This window comes from Lithobates pipiens, unplaced genomic scaffold, assembly GCF_037356315.1.
Source record: "Lithobates pipiens isolate NorthernLeopardFrog02 unplaced genomic scaffold, aLitPip1_a1.2 Scaffold_16, whole genome shotgun sequence".
Taxonomy (NCBI): domain Eukaryota; kingdom Metazoa; phylum Chordata; class Amphibia; order Anura; family Ranidae; genus Lithobates; species Lithobates pipiens.
In genome coordinates this window covers 497,557,570-497,578,627 of record NW_027507748.1, presented here as the reverse complement: position 1 = coordinate 497,578,627, position 21,058 = coordinate 497,557,570, and the positions used below count along the sequence as shown (strand labels likewise).

At 36.8% G+C, this 21,058-nt stretch overlaps 1 protein-coding gene across 1 annotated transcript in view; it reads right to left on the bottom strand.

Moving 5' to 3' along the window:
* EDNRB (endothelin receptor type B) overlaps nt 1-13,219 on the bottom strand; it is a 46,117-nt gene extending 32,898 nt beyond the window's left edge. Inside the window, exons 1-2 of the mRNA XM_077483063.1 lie at nt 13,009-13,219; nt 11,395-11,931 (exon numbers count right to left, since the gene is read on the bottom strand). Of these exons, the coding sequence (XP_077339189.1) occupies nt 11,395-11,847 (453 nt within the window). The 5' untranslated portion in view covers nt 11,848-11,931; nt 13,009-13,219. The remainder of the gene's footprint in view (nt 1-11,394; nt 11,932-13,008) is intronic.
* Nucleotides 13,220-21,058: the final 7,839 nt, after the last annotated feature.

Below are 21,058 nucleotides of genomic sequence, written 5' to 3'. Positions count from 1 at the left end.
ACTTCATCCATATATCACTTCATATTTAACATATGGTTTAATTTCATATTTAACACATGTTTAGTGATTTTTCTCTTTTTAAATTTATTTTTCTTTGTGTTGTGAAAACAGGGTGGTGCTGATGGTGGGGGAAGAGGGTACCATAATGTAAGCACCGAGAGCCTTGTTAGCTTACATCCCTAAAAAGAAACTGGATCTTGGCAGTGAAGTACAGGCCTGTAAATCACTGATGTTATTAGAGCTATGTTCATATAAATCTGTAATATTTTCTGTATTTGGTATTTTCTAGTTCAGTTGTGTAAGTAAAACAAAGGTTCTGTCCCACCTTGGATCACAACTGTACACTGAAATGAAAGGAAAATGCAGCATTGCTTCAGTTCGGGATACAATACAATGGAATTTACATTTGTCTGTCAAACATGAACACTTCTCAACTCTTATGCTGTCCCCATATATGTAAAAAAGTTCCTATCATTTTACTTGATGTCAAATTTAGGAGTGATTTTGATTCTGGTATTTAATAATATTTTACATTTTATTTGTTTTCACGCCCAATAGTTGGGCCATAAAGTATATATTATTTTTGAGAGTTTCCTGCTCTGTTTTTGAAAGTCTTGAGTTAGCTCTCTATACCCTTAAAATGTAAGTAAAGAGAAATCATTTTTTTTTTTTTTTATTGGAATGGTATTAGAACACCGTTCAGTATTTATTGCTGCCCACAATATGGAGGTTGTCTTTTTCTATTTGCCCTGTTTACTGGTATCATTAAAAGTGGGATTTTGGGATTTTGAGTTGACATCAGAACACCAATTCAAATTCTTCCTATTTGAGAACAATAGTTATGGTGACCCCGTTGACACACCAGAATTTCATGTTTCCGGTTTTGGCCTGGGGCAAGAAGTGAGGGTAAATCTCCCCAATGGGACACATCCGGAAAAAAACTGGAAGGGGTTATAGCTCTCTTTTACACTATCCAAAATGAAAAAAAAAGTTTTGCCTTTAGTTACACTTTAACAATCTCTAAGTTTTCCTACCCAACTCATCCAAATCTTTCTATCCGGTAGGTGGAAGCAATGCTTATCCCTATTCATGCTACAGCTTTCTGTATGCGCTAGATACTTTACATGACTATATCATCTAGGCTGACCATAAATGATTTAGTAGGGACCAGCCAAATTTCAATGAAATCTATGGTCATTGATTTAAATATCAACTTCTCACGAGTAGGCTGGTTGGAAATTTTTTGTTTCATTTGTTCAATAAGTGCAGCAGCCAATCATCAGAGGCATCCCCACTGACAGTATACAATAGCCCAGTGGGCGTAATTGCTCTATGCCCTTTGCTTGTGCGGCTGGGGGAATACGTTCAGGCTGATAAAAAAGAAAGACCCATGTATGCCCAGCTTAAGTCTGTCTGCTGTAACCTGAAGTTGCTCAAGGAATGCACCTAGTAAACGTGTTAAAGTGCCAGTTGACCACAATAAAGGGCACCAAATTATGGGGGAGCTACAGCAATATTAAGGAGTTCAAACGATTGTTCCTCTAAAGTTAGTAGAAAAGTCTGTCATGATAAAATTGTATTTTACTGCCATGCTAGGATAGATACATTTAAACTGACATCAAATAATTTATTTTCTAAGAAGTTATATTTTCTGCTAGCTTACATTGAGCCATCTTGGCTCAATGTAACTATGCATATATGATATCCGGAAGACTAGTTGAGATGCTGTAAATCACTGTAGTAGTCCTCACTATTTACAGTGAGAGCTGTGATCATCCAGGTAAACAGCTTCCCTGTTGCACACTAACCACAGAGAGTCGCTTGCTTAGCACCTCTGCAATTCACTGAATGCCTTGCATTTTTTTTAATTAACACAAGGTGTTCTCTGGATGAAGTGGAGAGGAGGGGTGGTGATGTCGCAATCTCCACATCGCCCAATTAGAGAAGGCCACATAACCATTGAATGTCAAGGCATTCTGTGAGTGGTGAAGGTGCTGAGCAAGTCCCGAAGATCATATCTCTCCTTACATGTAGAATGGACTACTACTTGATTTACAGCTTCCCCAGTAGCCCTCCAGATATCTGTTTTATACATACAGCACATCAAGCCAAGCTACCCCAATGTAGGTAAGCAAAAAATGTAAAAACTTTAACACCACATTTATTATGTCAGAGACAATTCATGGGTTAAACAACATGTTTCCAACTATACAGGGAGTCATGTAAATTAATCTCACACATGTTTAGCAGTTATAATATGCAGGTTTTAAACCAACATCCTTTTATGGGTAATTTATAAAGCAGTGAAGGACATTTTTCTGTTACAATAATTCATATGAAATATAATAATGAATGACAGGGGCTCCATTTATAACAAATACATGGTGCATTATTCTGTTGGGGGTGTTCAGAGAAAAATAGATATACTTAAGTACATCATAAATGTATAAACTGACTTCTAAAATATGTGGGTTGTAATTGAAAATGAGTTTATGAGATATGTTAAACCTGAGATCACTATAACTGAAAATGAGCTATTGTCTGTTCAATAATTAGTAACATGCTGCTGCTGTTATGTATGTCCAAATGACCACTTACCAGTTAAAATCTATAATGGAAAAACAGAAAATCGCCTTTAATCAAAGTCTATGTCAAGCCAAAGCTTTTTTATTAGCTTTGACAGATGGGAAGCTTTCCCTTAACTTCCTGCCCTGGAGACACAACAGGAAGTTAATAAGAACCTTACAAAATAATAGAAATTTCATTTTAAGATAGCTGCCGTTAGAACAGATGTTCCCACTGGAAGATGAGCCCTCACCTCTGCTGAGAATGTTAAAACTTTGAAATTAAGGCTTGTTCACACCTGCATCAATAATCATTTGAGCTGCTGAAAGGTTTTACCCCCTTCATGACCAGACCATTTTTTACTATTTAGCCTTGTGCTATTTAACTGGTAATTTAGCGGTCATGCAATGCTGTACCCAAAGGAAACCTTTATCATTATTTTCACAAAAATAGAGCTTTCTTTTGGTGTTATTTGATTACCACTGGGTTTTTTATTTATCAAAAAAATTGCACATTTTGAAAAAAAAAAAAAACAACAACAATAGTTTTAACTATTTGGTAAAAAACAAAGAACAAAAAACAAAAAAAAAACAATAAGTTATTTTGATATTTTTTTTGTGTGAAAGTTATAGTGCTTACAAACTATGGTGCATGCATTTGAATTTTTTTGACAAAAACTGACGCGGGGGGGGGGGGGGGAACGACGATGACTGACTAACTGCCACTGATGAGTACTTAGCTGGCTGCCCATCCACGTTAAAATGCAGGCGGGTGGTCTGCCAGATTTTAAGCAGCATTTAATCAGCTTTTTAAAAAACCTCATAATCGCCCCTTCAGTGATGCCATGAATATTACAGTGTGCACCACACAGTGCAGTACGCTTAGGAACTGTAGCAATGTGTTTTGTTAAAAATTAAACAGCATGCCACTTTTATGAGGCATCAACGCTTATCAGCTACCTCCATTAATTTCAACAGTAGCATGCTGTAACCACACTGTAAAAATGCCTACAGCATTTACGCTTGTGTAAGTAAAACCTTTATAAATTGTTTGCAGGGGGGAAAGCAGTGGAGGTTCCTGTATCCCAATATGTACTGGGAAATAATAGAGAATAATAAATAGTGTGAATAAATAAGTAATAATTAAAGTTTAATAATCTCAAGAAGGGCATCAAACGTGAACACCTTCATGCAGATATATTAAGAACTTTTGAGTGTATGCCCGCAATTCGTGGTAAAGAGTTTGGAAATGCCCTTTGGAAATTTTCTGCTAGACTATGGCATGCACCCAATACCAGGCAAAACCCTCCTCCTTTTCCGCTAGGCCATTGTTTCCATGCTCATCTTCAGCTGGGCCATGCCAAGTGTCAAAGAGATCAAAGTATACAAATCTATCTTTTAGAAAAGTCACAAAAATGTCTGCTATAACACCACAACCTAATCATGCCCCAAAGCATTTCCTCTACATCACTTCCCCCTAGAAAAACAAAACTTTTAAGGGCATTTAGCAAGCATTCCTGATGCTTTTGCTATTCTTCAAAAACACAATCAAAATGCATCAAAAGCATGTTATAAATGCTATAGGTGCATTAAGGAGTGTTGCTTCATTCTTCACATGTGAACAAGCCCTTACTTTCTTTTCCTGTGCCAATGGTCACCAACAAAAATAGAGGGGTTAATATTTCTCAAAAGGGACACGGCCATTAATAATAATTTTTCAGAGGGTCTTACCCTTCCTTGCTTTATTGAAGAAAAAAAAACTCTCTTACCCATTGCTGGTGTTTTATAGAATACTTTTGGTTTCGAGTGGTCCAAAATATACATCTTTAATTGGTAAATACTGTGAATCATTTTCTACAATCCATAGCAAACATCTGTAATTCAAATTCTTTACAATTCATACTAGGTATATTAAAATGACCATGTTATACCCCTTGATAAACTGTGTGAAGCTATCATTTAAAGGGAAATAATAGTGTAACATTATAATGTTGCTTGTTAATAATATTTCATCTGTTTTATATATTGGTCTTATATTTACCTCCATCCCAGGGTGTGTATGGATATGGCTGTATTAGGTGTCTTTAATAGGAAAGTGCAATTCGTTTGGGTCTTAATACAAATTCAGAAACATTTTTGGAGTATCCGAATTTCCAAATGAAATAGTAATGAATAGTAACTAATTTCATTGAAATTTATTAAAATGAATTTAGTTTATTCATTTTCTAAGGAATTCCAAATTTTCAGAATGATTAGAATTTGGATCAGTCAAAAAAGAATCAAACAATTCAAATTCTGTGTGAAGAATAGCTGGTTGCTAGGTAGCAGGCTGGAAAGCTGGCCGCTGCATCCTTAACAACCGATGAGTCATCAGCTGTCAGCTGACTTCACCACTGACAGCTGAAATGTAAACAAAACAATGCCGGCAATAGAAAATTCTGAAAAATAAACAGCGTGGATTCCCCGCTACAATCCATACCAGACCCTTATCCGAGCATGCAGCCCAGCAGGTCAGGAAAGGGGGGCTTCCTAGCCCATTGCTTAACAACCGGTTATTTTTCACACAGAATTCAAATTGGTCAATCATTTTTTGACCAATCCGAATTTGAATCATTCAAAAAATTTGGAATTAATTAGAAAATTAATAAACAAAACAAAATGACAAATCTGCTAATTGGAGGACGGCAGGCTGCGTTCCCAGCATAACTAGAGAATTAACATTCTTGTGTTCTCCTGCTTAGAATGGTCAGAGACTGTTAGGAATACCAGGGATTTCACACAAAGAAAACAATACAAAGAGAACAGGAATCTTTCTCATAAAAGAACATAAGACAGCAGGCACACATTAGGAATATGAAATATTGGGTTTACATACCCTTTAAACATTTTTACTTCTGTCCTTGTTGCTGTTTAAGAGATTCCCTCCTCACTTGGTGTCCTGGGGACAACCTTTTTTACCAGACAGGCGGGGGAGTGAGGAAATCTCTCCACAAACAAACCAAAAAATAAATGTTTTGACTATAGATGCACTTTAATTATTCATGCTTTACACACGAATAATGAGTTTGACTTTTAGGTATGTACATATAGTTTTCAAATCTCGTTGGATTCAACTAAAAATACCGTAACTGTTAAAAAAAAAAAAAACTTTGGTGAAAATAAAGATCCTTATCCTGGTGGTTTAACTTTTTCAATTGAGCCTACTGTGTTTAGTAAAGATAGTTTTATAATTATAATCTGCAAACTATAATACAGTAATATAATATAATATAATATAATAAACAGCAGTTGCAGTAAGACCTCTTTGTAAATGACTCATGTGCAGACTTGGAACTCAAGTACAGATCCCGAGAGATAAATACACCCTTCAGTGGCTAACCTCTCAAGTATGTGCCAAAAATCTCTGTTTTGGCTGGACTGATTGATCCTTCAAGTAATGCAAGCCATAGGCAAATTGATTTTTTTTCCTTCCACCATGAGTGGAAAGAAAGAAAATTGCTTGATTCCCCCTTCAACACAGTCACTACATCAGGACTGATCAATTTTCAAATATATAAACCATAGTTTGTAGAGTCTATAGCAGGGATATGCAATTATCGGACCTCCAGCTGTTGCAGAACTACAAGTCTCATGAGGCATAGCAATACTCTGACGGCCACAAGCATGACACTCAGAGGCAGAATTATGATGGGACTTTGCAACAGCTGGAGGTCCGTTAATTGCAGATCCCTAGTCTATAGCTTTCACACCGGGGTTAATTTACTAAAGCTGGAGAGTGCAAAATCTGGTGCAGTCTTGCATGGTAGCCAATCAACTTCTAACTTCAGCTTGTTCAATTAAGCTTTGGCAAAAAAAAAAAAACTGGTTTCTTTGCAGAGCTGCACCAGATTTTGCACTTTACAGTTTTAGTAAATCAATTCTACAGCCTAAATAATATACACTGATTTGGGTTAGTTTTACAATAGAAATGTAACAGAATAAATTTTGGCCTACATTTATGAAGTAAGATTATTTATTTGTAAAACAAAAACTTGTTTTTCTTACATTTTTGGTATTTTTTTGTTTAGCAAAAAAAAATAAAAAATAGTGGTTATTAGGATAATGAAAGTGGACTTGAGGTGGTTAAAGTGATAGTAAAGTTATTTTTGTAACTTTTACCTACAGGTAAGCCTATAATAAGGCTTACCTGTAGGTAAAAAGAATATCTCCTAATTTGTATGGACGCCGGACCTTGCCGGAAAGAAGTCTCCCACGCGCCAGAGCTGTGATACCCGGAAGACACGCCGAGGGAAAATGTCAGCTCCCTCTGCATGGACTGGGTGCGTCTCGTATGCGGTGTATACTAGCTCATTATGCCTTTCCCTTAAAGGTGTAGAAAAAAAGTCAGCGGGTTTACTACCGCTATAAGAAGTCCCTCAGCAGGTCATTATTATTTTTATAGGGAACACATCACCATGAAAAGAGTTCTAAAAGTTCAGATATTATATGAAGCTTCGCATTTCAATTTCTTTTTACATTAATGTCATACTGTAAAGGAAAACTTACTATGGACAGCCAGGACTGGTGCTACCACTAGGCAAACCAATCAGCCGCCTAGGGCACAGCCACAGCCACTGGTTGTCATGTTCCAGTTCGGTGGAGGCAAAGGAGGGAAAGCAAAGAGCGAGGTTCTCGGGGTGCAGGCATCTTTCTCCACATGGTAAGCAGGTGGTCCTGAAGACTGAGGCCACAGGGAAGGTGAACAGCTAGGACAGCTAGGCCTGAGAGCAGACAAAGACTGGGCCAGGGGGCAGAGGAGAGACCACAGACAGGGACAGGGCTAAGGCTCTCTCTGTCATCTCCCTCCTTGCCTCCCCTCTCTCTTGCCCCCCCCCCTTCTCTCTCTCTCACCCCCTCTCTCTCACCCTCACCCTTATAAAACACTGTGAAAGACTAACAGGTTGCCCTCCCCATTTATGCTTATATTAGATTTATTTTTTCTTGGGGGGGGGGGGGGGGTTTACAAGTAACTCGATTTGCCTAGGGTGCAAAATAGTCTAGCATTGGCCCTGTGGACAACCATGTTGAATAACACAACACAGTGGCTTAGTGGTAAGCACATCTACCATGCAACACTGAAGTCTTTGATTCAAATTCCAGCCAGTAATCTATCTGGATGAAGATTGAACGTTCTACTTGTACTTGCAAAAGCCTACATAGGTCATGGGTGGTTTCCTCCCACACTCCTAAGACAAGCTGGTAAGTTAATTGTCTCAAATGTAAATTGGACTTAGCATATGCATGTATCTTTTCATGTGTGATAGAGGGATTTTAGATTGAGAGCTCATTGAGAGCAGGGACTGATATGAATGTACATTATGTAAAGCATAATTTGTTCCCCCTATAGCAATCCCTATTGCTGCTTTCCTCAAAAGCTCCAGAATTGTGTATTCAATTTGTTAAATTTCTGATATGCCACAGCTTACTATGTGTCTGTGGCAGCATAAAGTAAAGAAACTAAAGAAGCAGTTTTTGAAGATTTTCAGTCTGTACAGCACCACGATTGCCTGAAAAGTGTGACAGGTTTACTATATTTTCCTTCTAATTATAGTTTTCTCATAAGCCACATAGCTTGTTAAACATCATTACATATAGTATCTTTACTAAATGATATTATTATTGATTCAGCATATCTAGATAACAGAATGGCCAGGAACTAGTGCCATAGGCTATAATGACATAGATGATCTTGGTGAAATAAAATATATTATTGTTAAATTGGTTTTAGAATTGCAGTTCCCGTGGTTATCTAACACATATTGTCCAAAGAAACATAGATAAAATTCTACAAAGCAACGTGCTGAAAGCACTTTGTCCCTGGGGATGGCATTTGCAGTCTTTTACTAGTGAGCAAAGTAGCATGCTTCCACTGAATCTGTCAGTGCCTGGGTTAACAATACAAAGTAATGTTATATTTAACATCAGCTTGGACATTATGAATCACTTATCTGTATTGCCCATGCACAGACCTGTGCCAACAGTTCCTGCTTCTGTTTAAAAAGAAGGCACTTAAAAAACACATATTTTCCACTGTTTACTATTTGGCAATGCAAAAGCCAATTTAAAAATTAAGTAATTTCTACATTACTACAATCTGCAACCTTAAAGAATTGCTTTATGTGTGTCAAAAATTCCCTGCCTGTAACCTATTACTGTAAGGTAACTTAGCATGGAAATGCTCCAAGTAATAAAATTGCTAGGCATGAACAGTTAGTGGCGGACTGACCAGCAGATTAACCACTTCCACACGCCGATGTACATCCTTACTTTGAGGATGGATATCGTGGTTATGGCAGCAGCTGGCTGCCATAACCCTGGTATCCCCATGTTCAGCCAGCGGTGTGGTACAAGATAAAAGTGGTCTCTGTGGTGGATTCACCGGGAGATCACTTTTTTCGGCGGTGGGAGAGGGGCTCCCACCGCGATACGGTTGCCTCCGCTGCTTACTGGAGCCGAGGTGATCCGAAACTTCCAGTAGCTGTGCATGGAGACGAGTGAGGGGAAGATGGCCCCCACCTGTCTCCATGACACTGCAGGGCGGAAGCAACGTCAAAGTGTCACTTCCATCCATAGCTCTTAAAGGGCCATTTTTGTTTTCATTTTTTTAGATGACAATTTTTTTTTTTATTGCATTTTAGTGTAAATATGAGATCTGAGGTCTTTTTGACCCCAGATATCCTATTTAAGAGGTCCTGTCATACTTTTTTCTATTACAAGGGATGTTTACATTCCTTGTAATAGGAATAAAAGTGACACATTTTTTTTTTTAAACATTGTAAAAATAAAAATTAAAAGGTAAAATAAATAAGATTTTTTTTTTTTTTTACACACACCCCATCCCGCCGAGCTCATGCACAGAAGCGAACACATTCATGAGTAGTGCCCGCATACAAAAACGGTGTTCGAACCACACATGTGAGATATCGGCGCAATAGGTAGAATGAGAGCAATATTTCTAGCCCTAGACCTCCTCTGTAACGCAAAACATGCAACCTGTAGATTTTTTTTAAATGTCGCCTATGAAGATTTTTAACGGTAAAAGTTTGTCGCCATTGCACGAGTGGGTGCAATTTTGAAGCGTGACATTTGGGTATCAATTTACTCAGCGTAACATTATCTTTCACAATATAAAATAAATCGGGCTAACTTTACTCTTATTTTTTAATTCAAAAAAGTGTATTTAAAAAAAAAAAGTGTGCTTGTAAGACCATTGCGCAAATACGGTGTGACTGAAAGTATTGCAACGACCACCATTTTATTCTCTGGGGTGTTAGAGAAAAAAAGTATAATGTTTGGGGGTTCTAAGTCATTTTCTAGCAAAAAAAAACTGTTTTTAACTTGTAAACAACACATCTAAAAAAGAGGCCCGGTCCTTAAGTGGTTAAGTAGGTTTCATACAAAGAATGTCTATTTCTTTTAGAATAAGTCTAAACTCAAGGGGCAATGTGACTGATAGTATAGATATTTACAGGACATCTCCTTAAAGATGCTTTTATATCTTGTATACATGTGTTTTCAATTCTATTTTGTATATATTACATACAAGTCAAAGGAGGCAAGCCATGTTTCCATTTCAGCAACATACCTAATCTCCTATAGCATTGTATGGCAGCATTGTGATACACAGCTTACAGTGCTAATCCTCTTATGTAATATCTGATCCCAGTTCAGCAGTGACTACATGACTTGTCTAGGATTATAAATGGCTTCCTCTTTGCTTTAACCTCTATGTCAAGTTTTGTATATTTACAGTACTTGCCCTTCTCCTTCCTCTTAGATCATAGCACACCATTCCTGACGTTATTTCAATACATTAAAATTACTTACTGAATTTATTCCTAGAGGGAGTGTACACCATACAAAGCATGATAATCCCAGAGGTTTACTTAATGAATGAGCCCACTATTTTCTAAAACAATACAAAAGACATAAGAGCCTTTTTTTAAACACATGGTTACATTTTTACTCCCTTGATTTTGTTATGCAAGTTGGTTAAAATCATCATCAATGTATTCTAGCATTTGGAGAAAAAAAAATAAAAAAACGTGAATCATATAAACATCCATTAATAATAATTTCATCCCAGTTTATAAACACATCACACATTAATAAAACCAAAAAATATATGCTGGGATCTATTCAGTTAGTACTTATTTAATATAAATAAAAAAAACTGCAAAGTGCTACCTGTAAGATCCAACTGCATAAAACCAAAATCATAAATATAAGAGAGGGGCTCATATATTGTTATTAAATGCAATAGCAAAGATCATATAATAAGACAGGTAAACAGAATAATGACATGGATTATGTAAAATAGAAAAATTAAACTATGATTATGGTATCCCTTGATTTTTTATGGGTTATTCAAGCATTTCTTTTTTGTTATGACGATCGATGGGTGGGTGTAAAATACTCCCAAAGTAACCAATTAATAAATAAAAAAGAGCAATCCCATTTAATTTAAATCACTTATAAATTCCAGATGTACTATGCAAGCTGTTGGTAGTGCCACAATGATTATTAGATACATACATATATATTTATACATTTATATGATAAAAGCATACATTTCACTAATTTACCAGAACCAGAACCAATTAATAAATGAAAAAGAGCAAACACATTTAAATCTCTTATATATTCCAGATGTACTATTCAAGCTGTTATTAGTGCCACTATGACTATTAGACACATACATATATATTTATACAGTTATATGTTAAAAGCATACATTTTATTAATTTTCCTAAATCTTAGACATCACAGAGGGAAATTGAACCTTTCTTACCTTAAATGTATTGATTGGCACATCGATGATGATGTGAATGACATCTCCCAAAGCTAAACTGGCAATCAGTAAATTGGTACCATTTCTCATACTTTTATCTTTAAAGATGATCCTTAAAAGTGTTGTATTACCAATAATGCCCACTATGAATATCAGGCATGACACCACCGTGGTAATATATTTGAATGTGTCCTGAATCCTAGCTTGTCTATCACACATTGGGGTCAATTTTCTTTCACCAGCAAAACCTTTGTTTGTAAATGCAGTGTGATTAAACATCTTAGTATTCAAAGTCCTGAAATCAGCTGACTTTGCTGTCGTGGGCACGCTTCCCAAATATGAAAGTCTTTCATTAGGTAATGGCTGAAGGGATGGACCATTCTCTTCTCCAAAAACTGCAACTGCAGACAACAGCAGTAACATCAAACCTGCGGACTGCTCTGTGATCTGCATGGTGCTTTAGGTTAAAAAATGCTATTTTATTTAATCAAAGCAGGTGTAAAAAAAGGATAATCAATCAATATATCCAGGCAGGACCTGAGTAAAATGACAAAAGTGTAAATGTATTACAACCTAATCTTTTTTTTATACTTTTATTTCATTACTTTAAACTAAATTATAGCATAATAATTCCAAATTATTTATATGAAAATTAAGGATTTTAAGTGTGCCACTAGGAAAGCAAAGATCACGTTACACATAACCACAATAACGTTTTTTTTTACATATCTTTGTATAATAAAAATATCACATTTTTATTTAAAAAAAAAAAAATAAATCTTTATTTTGGGTACATGTAACATGGTATTTGCTAACTGGTGGCACATTTAAAATCCAAAAACGTCATATAAATAAGATTTGGTCTTTGTTCATAAATTGTGCTTCCAGGAAAGGACATGCATGACATTTTTGATTTTGCTACTTTGTGATTTAACCTTTAGCATTTTAATTCTATTAATGTGCAAAACAAAGCCAGTCTTAGTAGACTATCACTTAAAATGTAGCAGAAACAAAACAAAAAAGAAGCAGAATTTAAACAAGAGTAATGTAATGATTTAATTCATATCTAAAATTCGCAAAACACTAAATATTTATTTAATTTGTGTTAAAAACGACACATTTTAACAGATAGACACACGCATTATGATATAATTATAATAATGCATGATACATTATTGCCTTGAATAGTTAGCTATATAAGTATTACACAGTATGTATAAGTAATACTGCTATTGATTTCTACATATTAAAGGTAATCATTTACTGTATATATTATATTATTCTATCTATCTATCTATCTATATATGTATATATATCTATATATATATATATATATATATATATATATATATATATATATATATATATATATATATATATATCTATATATATATATATATATATATATATATATGTGTGTATATATGTATATATATATATATATATATATATATATATATATATATATATATATATATTACACTCTCTAATTTACCTTTAAAAAAGTATTATCAGGTAAAAAAAATGCTCAAAGCTAAAGTAAATAAATGCACATTTAAAAGAAACCTATTTTAACATATTTATAAAAAGTGAATACAATTAATTGTTATTTACCTTATTATTTGTCCTGCTACTAGTAAGGAATGATGAAAAGTAAGGAATTTTAAGGTTCATAAATTGCAGTTTGCGAGTTGTCCTGTGCACAGAGTCTCCTGTAACATCTCAGTGGACATCAGTGAACATATCAGACCTTTCCTTGGTATGTGCATGTGTCTGAAATCCACTAGTCAAATACTTGTACATCGGTCACTGGCAGACCCCGCCTGCTCCCTCCTACAAAGCAGCAACCTTTTTCTCCCCTATCCCTGTCCCTTGCTGGCTGTCTGGACAGCATCACTGAAACAGATCACAAACTGGGCTATCACTGCAGACAAACCTGGCTCCTAAAAATCTCAGTTTAGAGACCTTTGTTTTGGTTTGTAAATATTTGATGGGAAATGTGCACTTTATCTCTTGAACTGAATAACCTTTCACATGTATGTCATAACATCAGACATGAGCATTCATAAAATACTACAGAGAGGCAACAGTTTACAAACCACAACTTAAAAATGTAAAAGATAGTTTAAGATTTCCTTTCACGTGTTTGAAAGAAAAAAAAGTTAATTTACAGAGTGTCTGAATCAAGGCAACAATGTAATAATAAGTTCAGACTGGGTCCAAACTGGGCCATGTTGAATACAGGCATACCCCACTTTTAAGTACACAATGGGGTTTATTTACTAAAGATGGAAAGTGCAAAATCAGGTTCACTTCTGCTTAGAAACCAATGAGCTTTCAGGTTTTATTACCAAAGCTGAATTGAACAAGCTGGGGTTAGAAGCTCATTGGTTTCTATGCAGAAGTGAGCCTGATTTTGCACTTTCCAGCTTTAGTAAATAAACCCCATTGTGTACTTAAAGGTGGGGTATGCCTGTAATGTATAGATATAGAGCAGAAGGGCTCTAATTCCATTTCCCTAACATACGAGAAAAGCCAGTTAGGGAAATGGATTAGAGAGGGGAAAATATGTCTAAATGTTGGAAAATTTATAATGCAAAACCCACAGATTTTCTACTGGTAGTTAAGTTGCATCTGAAATCGCACTAGTGTGAAGGAAGCCTTACTTTATGAAAGGGCGAATATTTAAAAATTAAAAGCAAATACTTGTGTTGCTGCCTGCGGTACAATGTTATATCAAGTTCACTTTCATATACAGTTCATTATAAATGATGTGTTGGTTAAGAGATGTATTCTTTTAAATTTTAAAGTGGTGCTCTGGGAAAAATAAAAGTGACATATATAATGCTGTCACAAACAATATCACAGCGTTTTTTGTTTTTACGAGTCCTCATATAACATCGTTTTATTACCTTTTGATCTTGCCGTAGCTTTATTACCTAGAAGATCTGATGTTTTTAATTTACTGGTTGACAACACTGTTTATTCTGCAATGAAACCACAAAGCAGCATTGTCACCTTGTGGACAGGGTAGTCTTAAGTGGACATGTAGCTTTCAATTGGCTTTAAAGTGCGACAAACCTTCTGTGGAATAAAAAAAAAATGGGAGCAAGCCGCTTTCTATTGCAGAAGAAATATGCTCTGTCTGTTCTGCAATAAAACGAATGAACCCACCTGATCACCGTCTTCTGTTACGGCTAGTAAATGCTTGCAAAAATCATGCATTTTCTCAGCCCGCAGGCAAAATGTGTGTCTCTTTAGCAGAAAGGCAGAGATGCCATTAATTTTTATGCAAGATTCATACGACAAATCGTAGGATACTGTGGCACCATGTGACTCAGTGTGGCGTGATTTGAAAAAAGAGTCAGGGACTGTTTTCCCTGCGTTTCTGTGGGTTTTGAAGCCCAATAAAGTTAATGGGTTGCCTACCCGCAAAACGCATGTTGCACAAGTGTGAACCTAGGCCAAATGTGCCACGAGCCATGCATGCACATATGGCCTATGTAGGAGTCATGTCCTCCCCACCAGTCACTCAAGAGGCCGAAAACCTGACACCCAGAAAAAGCCCTGGGAGTAGATATCAGAGGGATCCAACAGTCAAGTTGGTGAAATGGAGGTGAATATTTTATGGATTGTAGTTTGGCTTTAAAGGGGAAGCTCTGCCTGTCTGCCTCCTCCCCACCTCTGGTGCCACATTTGGCACCATGTAGGGGAGCGGGTACCCGGTTTTGACAGGTACCCACTACCACTTACTGCTGAGTTCGCTGCAGCCAGCTCATTGAGATAGTGCAGCGCCATTTACGAATGCACATTAGAAAACCGGATGGTTTTCCTTGCTCAAGATGACGACGCCAGCACCCAAGAGCTGATTCAAGAATCGGCTTAGGTAAGGACACAGCGGGATCCCTGGACTCGTAAGTGCTCTAATAATAAGGCCTCATGCACACTGGACATTTTGGACGTTTTTACAGCAGCTGTTTTTGGCAGTAGACTTTTTTCTACAGTCATTAAACTCTCCATCATGTTATCCTATGTGTCCATGCACACATAGGCTGTTATCAGCAGTCTTGGGCAGTGGTGTTTTTGATCAGTGAAAAAACCCCAAAACTAGTGGGTTCTAAAAGCCGTTATTCAGCTGTAAAAACACTGATAAACAGTGATAAGCGTAGATAAATGCTCAAAAACATCGCTCACCAGTGTTTTTTAATGTGTTTGATCCATTGAAAAAAAAAAAAAATGTTTTCTTAAAAAATAATGCTAAAAAACGCTAGCGCGGCAAATAGCTAAAAAACGCTAATAAATACTAAAAAACGCTAAAAAACACTATTGCAAAAACATTGAAAAAAGCTTAAAAAAGTTGAAAAACTTACTGCAAAGCTACTGGTGTTTTTATAACGTTATTTTAACGTCCAGTGTGTATGAGGCCTAAAAGTCAGCAGCTACAGTATTTTAAGGAAGCGACAGACAAATTAAAGCCCAACTTAGCATGTACAGAAAAAGTATTTTTATTCTTTCATTTGGAAAAAAATTATTGAAACCACTTAAATAAAAACGGACTGTTTTAAGCATCCCTGGCAAAGTTATTTTGGTTGTCCCAACCCCTGTAACTGTCACTTTTGTTGGACACTTGGTCTGCATGGAAAAAAGGTTATGAACTTCTTTTTTTCACCAGCCTTTATTTATCTTTTTCTCCATTTTTCCATGCAGGCCAAGTGTCCAACAAAAGTGACAGTTGACAAAATGGAAAATGTCATATACTGATATCTATTAGTTCAAGGGTTAACCCTATATGATTACCAGAATATAATATTTGTTTTGCAATTGTAGGCCTTCAATCCTGATATAAATGTTTTGGGTTCGCAAATTTAAAATGCATTTTTGAAGTTTCTAAGTACATATCATTATTACCAAAAGAGCCTTATTTCTTCAAAATACACCTCGTCAGAATGTGTAAGTGATTTTGTTCCAGCTAAGGGTAATAAGGAATGGCATATAGGAAGCAAACATGTCACATGTATTTTAACAGTTATAGAGACTACAGGCTGACACAGCAGATTGTATGCTATTTGATATAGTAGTACACCTTAGAATGTTATTAAAGGACGAGTTGACAAACACTAAATGTTTTTATCTAATTTGCACAGTGATTAATAACATTATTTCAGCATATTTTATAATGTATTTACTTGTCTTGTGCCCAGATTATGTTGGTGGCATTCTGCCTTGTGGCCCATATAGACTGCCTGTTAAATGGAGCTGAATAAGACTATTGTAATGCAGTGTTGTGTCTTAGAAGACACAGAAAGGAATGTCGGTGAGGATATACAGCCCCTGGGGTATAGATGGATATCTGCATGTGTCTTTTAGCAACCAAAGGAACATTGTGATGATTCCCCACAGTTATATATTTGTGTTAAACTTTCTTTTTCTGTGAATGAAGAGTGTCAAAGGGACAAGATGTGGTGAGCAACTGACTTGTGAACGCTCCAGTTGCAAATGTTAAACTAGTCATTGTGTTGTAATGAAAACGTAGAATACATTTTTAAAATGAGCAGATTTTAAAACCCACTAATTGCAGCAAATGGACACCATTTTCATACATTGGGAAATAGACTATGATGGAGTCCAGAAAAACTAGAATGTAAATATTCTGTGCCCTTCTAAAATGTCAGCACAGCTAACACTATTATTGCATATCGGACCTTAAAAAATATATGTAATCCAGATAGGTAAAAATCAAATAGAAGCTTTAACAATTTTAACATAATTTCAAAAATTATTTTTACAGCCCAATTAAATTTTCTGTTTAAATCAGCTAAAAACATTTGTCACGCATTGAAACAAAAACTGTAAAAAGTAGTACAGTTAGTTTTCTTTAGAAAACAGCCACATTCTAACTAGAAAAGTATGTCCTCCTCCTTCATGCTGTAGAACAGTGTTTCTCAACTCCAGTCCTCAAGGCGTCCCAGCAGGTCACGTTTTCAGGCTTTCCATTATTTTGCACAGGATATTTGATCAGTTTCACTGCCTTAGTAATTACCACAGCCTTTTCATCTGAGGAAAATCCTGAAAACATGACCTGTTAGGGCATCTTGAGGAATTGAGTTGAGAAATACTGCTTTAGAAGACCCTTTCTAACTTAATTTGAAGTGTCATCAATGGACTGTAATAAGCATAGGCTGGTGTTTACCTTTTTTTTTGGATCTGCAGGCCTTCCTTAACCTCCCTAGCGGTGAGTCTGGCTCGGGCTGGGATTTCAGTACCATGAGCGGTAACCCCGAGCCAGACTCGGGATCGCATTGCTGGATACAGGGAGGATACAGGGAGAAGTTACTTACCTTGTCCCCTGGATCCAGCGATGTCCCCCCGCTGTATGATCGAGCCGTCCTCCGCTCGATTCACACAGTGCCCGAGTGCCGCCGAGCTCCATTCCCTGCGACGTCCCGACGCACGGGAGCAGAGATCGGAGCCAAATTCAAAAAAGTAAAAACACACAAAACACATACAGTACTGTAATCTTACAGATTACAGTACTGTATAAAAAAAATACACACCCCCTTTGTCCCTAGTGGTCTGTCCAGTGCCCTGCATGTAGTTTTATATTATAAATACTGTTTTTTTCTGCCTGGAATTTGGAGATTGTCCATAGCAACCAAAAACTGTCCCTTTATGTCAAAAGTGATTTTAGACCAACTAGAAAACAGCGATAATAAATTAGAATCACTTGCACAATTGAGCGATAGCGATTTGTGGGGAAATTCGTCATCAAACACTAAATCTAATGACAGCGACAATTCTTCAAATGAGCAAATTTCAGTGTTTTTGGATTTGATTACATTATTGAATAATTTTTATTATTATTTATTATCATTATTTATTATATTATCAACTTTATCATACCTGGGATGTCTACTAGACTCTTGTTTGAACAGATTTAAGAGAGTTATTCCTAAGAATTGCAGGCCTACAATATAAAATGACAAATTTCCATGCAAAATAATTGTACCGCTTTCAGCACCTAAAATCAGAACTAATCATACCGCCAGGGAGGTTAAGCTCACTGGGTTGTTTGGTTATGCTACTTTACTACAGAGGAGGTTCCAGAAAGCAGTGTGGGAATGTCAATTCCTTGGTCAGAGGTGTGGTTTGGGAGATGATAAATATTTAGGGGCGCATTCCCAGAGCGTTTTTCCCCTGGTATTTTCCTGGAAGGGATGCGTATTTGGAATGTCTCTAAACCTGGACCTGAGCTCAGCCTAGTGAATGTGCCAGGGCCCAATGACTTTAGTTAGCTGCTGGGGAGGATATCTGGAGGAAGCTGGGCTGAAAAATAATATTTTTCCTAAAGATTGTTGCATAGGAGCTTGGTAGAAGTTATCATTTGGACAATGTAGGAAAAATGAATTAAAGTGGTTGTAAACCTCATACTTGACAAATGAATGCATTGCCTTGGATTCATGCTAATGTGTACTAGCATGAATTCCAAACACTGAGTGTGGTTCCTCTCTGATCTCTTTACTATCTGCTTGAGCTACTTCTGACAGTTTTTCCCAACACAACAGCCTCCCAGGACACAACTCACCTGCTTCTAGCACATAGTAGGTTACCCATAGCTATAGCTGCACACAGCAGTTGACTCATAGCTATAGCTCTTTGTATTTTTCTATGAGCCTGTAAGTCTATGTATAGGGTGATGTGTCAAATCCCTCCAATCAGCTATTAGATATCAAGGAATTGTGTGCTCTAGCTCTGCGATGTGTGTGACATCAGGTTCCCACCCCCTGCTGCTAGAGCTGAGAAACAATCCTTTGAACTGTGTTTAGTTAGAACGAACTACAGAAGAAATTTGCTGCAGATAAAGAGGTACAACTTACGGGGGGAGGATTTGTTTCATCTCTGTTTATCACCTAAGTATACCCTTCAATGAGTGTACGTAAGTGTTTACAACTACTTCAACAGAGATAGATTCACTGCAACTTAACAAAGACTGTGGGGTTGATTTACTAAAGGCAAAAAGACTATGCTCGTTTGCATGTGTCTGCAAGTGCAGTTGCTCCAGAGCAAGGTATGATCTTTAATGAATATGGACCAGCTGATTGACATCAACTAACAATGTATGTTAGCCCACTGTTGGCTGAAAACGGGTCACAGGAGTGCAGAATGAAATGCACTCCTGCGATCCATGAAGTATAGCCAAAATAGCTTTGGCTATACTTTTCCTTTAAGAGGACCTGTACTCTTTTGTGCTCTTTTGGATATGTTGAACCCCTAACCACTCTCTTCTAGTTTTCAGTTCAGCAATAAAAGGTAAATTGACAAAAGTGACTGAAGTCCATTTCATTTTTTTGCTTGTCAGGTGTAAGGGGCAGTCCCTTACATTTCCGATTTAGCAAAAAAATAATAATAATAAACTCCTGGGGCCTGCTTTTCACTTTTTGTGTTTGTTTTGTGGCTTTGGCAAGGCTGGGGATCCTGAATAATGGTGTTTTATGGATGGACATGCTTTTCCTGGTGGCAGCAGACTTTAGATTTGTCTGAACTTTGCAACTCATTGGGGTTGAGTAACTAAAGGCAAATAGACAGTATAGTTTGTAAGTACAGTTCCTCCAGAGCTTAGTTAAGGAGGGGAAGTCCCACATTGTGAAGAATACCCCATCACATGCAAGGAAAATAAAAAAACAGCAATTTTGCCTGCACGTCATTAGTTGATGGAAGTCAGCAGAGCTTCCCCGCATTTACTGAGCTCTAGAGCAACTGCACTTGCAAAGTGCCCAACCTATTCGCCTTTAGTAAATAAACCCCATTGATTCAATTTCAAGCCTAGTACACACGGGCTGATTGTCAGGTGGCATCTGCTAGTTCAATAGAAACTGGCCAACATTTGGCCCGTGTATACTGGAGTCGGTTCAGAGGGACATGCCAGAAAAAGGTCTGCCGATCTGCTCCCGATCAGCACTCTCAGCCAATGGCTCACTTGAGTGTTCTGGATGTGGGGCAGTCCCCCTGTCAGAACACAGTAGAACAGCAGGGGAGATCGCTGTACTAACGTTGGATAGTTAGTACATCGGCTCCTCCTGAAATGTCCCCTTTTTTTTCGTTCAGCCCTGCTGGGTTGAACGAAAAATACTACTACTGTGTATGAGGCTTTAGTGTGCTCAAGAATTGAAAAAAAAAATTGCCAGCAACTGAGGTGAGATTACGTTACTGGTAAATGTGTAGATTCATCATTAGAGAAGAGGCATACTTTTAGCTTAATTAGCACACGTCTACTATGAATTACAATACTTAGATACATCAGTTAAATAATGTTGATACTGTAATTACATCTGTTACTGCCACAGTGCATACATTTACAAATTTCAAATGTGATTACACTGAACCTGCCATGGGGATGCCTATGATAATAGGTATACCACTCAGCGTAAGTAAGTAAGTAATCAGCATAACACTTATTAGTGTCCCAAGTGTTAGCTGTAAATGCAAATAAAGCTATGTTCATAAATGCCACAGTTATGACCAATAACAATGACATTAATTCTGCCAATATGTGTTTTTTTCTTTCATCTGTGAAATGTTAGGGGATAGCTCACACCATAATTCCTGCATTATTATATTATACAAGATTTACAGTTTACCCAGAGCTTTCACATTCATTTTATGTTTC